General features: G+C 47.5%; 1 protein-coding gene across 4 annotated transcripts in view; it reads right to left on the bottom strand.

Moving 5' to 3' along the window:
- Positions 1 to 610: 610 nt before the first annotated feature.
- Positions 611 to 4,517, bottom strand: part of POLA1 (DNA polymerase alpha 1, catalytic subunit) — a 313,058-nt gene continuing 309,151 nt past the window's right edge. For 3 of the 4 annotated variants that reach the window (XM_074324217.1, XM_019757051.2, XM_074324219.1), the window contains one exon: positions 611 to 1,833. In XM_074324217.1, the coding sequence (XP_074180318.1) occupies positions 1,688 to 1,833 (146 nt within the window). In that variant the 3' untranslated portion in view covers positions 611 to 1,687. The remainder of the gene's footprint in view (positions 1,834 to 4,517) is intronic. The other variant, XM_074324218.1, reaches the window with a different exon arrangement.

Genomic DNA, 4,517 nt, shown 5'->3' with positions numbered 1-4,517 from the left:
CTATACCTTATAAAATAACAGCAATGAAAAACCACACTAATCCCTTAGTTTCCCGAAGCAACTTGGGTGTTCCAACTTTTGACCGGTTCCAGAGCCTGAGGTACCAAGGCATTAATTAAATTAACTGACAGGGCCCTAAACCCGAAGTATTTGTACTTAGAACCTGAGTATAAGAGACAGTGGAGAAAGGAGGAGAGGGTGAGGGAGAGAGAAAAGAGCAGACAAAGCAGGATAAAGGCGGCGCCCTCTACATTTCTTTAATTAGTATTCCTTCATGAAGATCCATGCTGAGTGGCCTTTCTCTAGTAGGGTGCCCCTCTCTCAGGAGCCATGATCTTTGCTCTCCAAAAGGAGATACCACTGGGCTCTCAGCGTAGTTCTCTTTGGCCGTCTATGTCAGCCAAGCACATGAGAAACCACACTTCATCTCATAAAAGGACCCCAAGTCCACAGAAATTCTCCCAAATGCCACTCAGAACATTTGGACATACATCATGCCGAGCATCTGAGCTGAGTTCTAACTGGGCTGAGGTTTGGGAAGGAGATCCCTTATTCCTGGTTGCCTCCTTTAGTCAACTCTTGGTACCTGGTAAGGATTCACTGCAACGGGTTTCCCTTTAGAAAATTTTATTCTTAAGTAAAAACACAGCATATTTTTCTTTTATAAAAACACATAGGCAGATAATTTCAAAAATAAAGCATAGTCGTAAAGGGGGAAATATTGTTGGTATAATCTTACGAATAACGTAAGAAAGGAAAGACTGTTATGTTGAAATATGTTTGGCTTCTGGCAAAGGAGTGCACTATTCTAAAGAAATGAGAAAAAATAGACCGGGGCCAATTAACCATCCCTCTCCCCAATTTTTCTGAATATAACACAATGATTCTCGTTCCAGCCTTATTTTTAATGAAATGTTAGAGGATATCAAATTATTTTAAATGTGCTTTCCTATTGTATAAACCTTTACCTGGATTTTCTACTTAAGGAAAAAAAAAAAAGGAATGTGACTGTAAAACACCTGCCCAGGGTGAGTGTTGGACTTTGCAGCAATTCAATAAACAAGTAAGCTCTGTTTAATCTATTTAGTGAGTGCAAGACTTCTAAACCTCCCGCCTCCGCTACCTATATAAAAGACAAGACTGAAAAGGACAGCCAGCCACTCCCGGAGCCTGCGGCTGGGAAGCACTTGGGTTCACCCTGGGTTTAATTGGCGTGTGAAAAGGCAAAATGTTAGCACTCCTACCAGGCCTCATGAGCCTCTCCTTCTGGGGGCACCTCCGTTGAAGGCCCTGGGGCAAAGCCTGGGGTCACTTGCATTCCAGCCACACTCAATTAGTTTCTCTCCCCTCACTGACCCCTCCCCTGGAAATCCAGTCCCGAATCCAAAGCAGCTATAGCTCTTCAGGTGCTTGGCAAAGGGCTTCGGGGTCATGTTTCAATGGTACGGGGTATATTGTAATAGGAAGGCTGCTTTCATTTTCTCTGTTGCTTGGGAGATTAAATTGTTTTGCAGTCTCTTTAATAATCCTCCTCCTAGGCCACATCCACATAAACACGAGATACAGTCCCAAAGGAAAAGCAATGCAGGAGAAGCAGTTAGGGCCATGGTGGAGGTGATGGAGGTGCCAGAAAGCTGGTTGCATTCTTCTTTCAACCAACCCTGCCTCGGCTACTTCTGGGGTGCCCTCAGGACCTCACGGCACAATCTGCGAAGAGTTTGCTGAGGTTCACTTCAGTGTACCCACTTTGGGACAAGAAATGCTCTACTGTGTTCTTGAGATTTCTGTAGTCATCACGAACTTTGGCGGTAAGAATAGACTTCTTTGATTTATCTAAAAGAAATAAAAATAAGGATTACAAGTCTCAGAGGGAGATTTTTTATTTTTCAATTACAGTTGACATTCATATTATGTTAGTTTCAGGTGTACAACATAGTGATTAAGCATTTATATAACTCATGAAGCAATGACCCCGAGAACTGTAGTACCCCCAACACCACACATAGTTATCACAATATGATTGACTCTGTTCCCTGTGCTGTGCTTTACATCCAGAGAAAACTTCTTTATAGATCATTCAGTACTCCTCATGAAATAGAGGGGGGTGCAGATTCTGTTTGCAGTTCCATGGCTCAAATGTCCTCATGGTCCTGTCGCTGGTCTACCCCTGGGGCCAGTCCCACGTAGCGAGGGGTGGGGGGTGAGACCCTGAGATTCCTCTGTGGAAGCCATTCTTCCTTTCTCCTGCCCGCCACTTCTCAGCACCTACTTGACTCAGCGCACCTGGGCTACAGGGCCACCCTCTACTGAGGCGAACTGCAGGTGCGCGCCCATGTGCAGCAGGCAAGGTGAATGCCACTCGCAGATGCCACTTTCGCAGCGCTGTCGAGTATATGCACACAACTGCATACAAAGTATGGATGTGGCAGGAAATAACTTTGTCTCAAAGGAAGCCTGGGTGTCCCAGTGCCAACTGCCCAGATCAGCCAGGCCTAGGCGGCTTCTTCTAGCCCCTTCGGTCTGCATCCCTCTGCTACACAAAGTCCCCTCAACTCAGAGGCGAGGGGTAGGCTGTCTGGAGAACACCTGTCCATTGGCCAGATCCCGTTTTTCTTCTCTGTCCACACTGTGTACCTGTGAACTTCAGGTATGCAGCTGCCCCCTCGCTGCTTCCTGCTCCTCCTATCCACCCATCCCTGGCCTTCTCATTTAGAGAAAGGCATTACCAGCCAAAGAGGACCCTTCCTTTCTCTCCTCAGAGCCTGCAACCTCTACACATGGTTCTTTTAAAGGAGCAGTAGGGCCGTGACACGCCGGTCTGATCTTTTGGGGACATGCGTGATCCCTGGGAGAGCCAATCCTGCCCAGGATGGTTAAGATGACACAGTTTTTGTTCAAAGCTGCTTGGGAACGCTGTGAGGTGTTTGGAGGGGCCCACGTTTTTTAAATCCCTATTTTCTGGCTGAGGAAACTGGGAGGTCAAGTCACTTGCCTAAGGTCACACAGCTGGTAATCCAGGATGTAGAAATGCAAACCCAGTAGCCAGAGCCTGGCGCTCACACTGGGAGGACAGGCTCACTTTTGCACCAGGCCTCGCTACACCCTGTGTCACTGCTGCCAGATAGAGATGGGCAGGCCCCCAGAGGCCAGCCTGGGCCAAGGTGCTTGGGGAGAGCGAAGCTGCCCAGCGCGGGGGAACAGGAAACCATCAGGAAAGCATCGAGAAGGAAAACAGGGAAGGGAGTGCACATCAATCACAAAAAGAGAAACCCCACTGAAACAACAGAGCAACACTGAAGTCTACAAAACACCCGGAAAACGAAAACTCACTCTCAAGATTTTTGTTCCTTAGCTACACATCCGCATTTGTTCTCCACAACCTTTGCTAAATTACATCAACTGCCTTTCAAACAACAACAAAAAGTTTTGTAGAGAGGATTGAAATGCCCAAAGGGGGTGGAAAAAGAGAGGCGAGAAGTGTGTGTGGGGGGGTGCATCGTTAACCGACCACAGAAAGACACTTTGAAAGTTCTAATTATCGGAGTCTGGGAATACGCAACAATGGCCCCAACCAGGGCGGCTGCTCCCGGCAGGCCAGAGCCGCAGCAGGCACCCGGTGCATGTGAATGACACAAATGCATGTGCTGTCGGGGAGAGCGCATTGAAAGAGCAGCGGTAATACGGAGCAGGGGAGGAAGAGAGGGCACAGCTCCTGATGTGTTTACCTCCTCTGCTGATGGGATATTGACTTTTCCCACCAGGTTGGTTAGAAAGGCGACTATTTACGCTGCCACACAGCAGAGTTAGAATGACAACCAGCATCACTTGGTGCTCTTCTTCGTAAAAGACAACTGTGACCGTCAGCATATGCCATAGCCAGTCAATACGGCCAAGGCACCATTCCAGGCCAGTTCGAGATGCAGATAAAAGCTCCCACTTGCTTCCCCAATGAGAACTGAATCAATAATGTATGGAAGGTCTTCTAGGAAACAACTGCATGAGCTGTTGCAGGCCACGCCAGGGTCCAGAGTCGGTAGCTGAGGGGAAAAGGGCTCTCACCTTTTCTTCATGGTTTTTCTCTCCCCCACTTTAGGCCCCTAAGCCACCCATATTAGGCTTCACACTGAAATCTTTACCCTGTTTCCTCTAGTGTTACACCCACTACTTTAGAAGTTAGGGAAAATACCAGTGTTAAACGGTAGAAACCAGTTAATATGGCCAGTAAAACCCAATTCCTTCTTCCTGCTCTGTTTTTTTAAAAGAGGTCATGGCCACAGGCACTGCAGGTCAGGTGCCTGAAGACAACTGTTAAAAGATTCCAAGAGGCCACTAAGCAAGAGGCCCAGAAGTTCTGCAGCCATCCCCTCCCCGTTCCCAGAGATGCCTCTGGCTGTGGTTGTCTCAACCATAAGAAAAAATTTGAACTTCGTGGAGACAGGGAAGGAAGTGCTCTTCCTACACACAAGTGCATCAGCAAAATATACTCTAAGGGACTGCAGTATCACCGGAAGTCACTC

This window comes from Rhinolophus sinicus, chromosome X (assembly GCF_036562045.2).
Source record: "Rhinolophus sinicus isolate RSC01 chromosome X, ASM3656204v1, whole genome shotgun sequence".
Lineage (NCBI taxonomy): Eukaryota > Metazoa > Chordata > Mammalia > Chiroptera > Rhinolophidae > Rhinolophus > Rhinolophus sinicus.
Note: the sequence above shows the minus strand (reverse complement) of the source record. Positions and strands in the feature narration are given on the sequence as shown.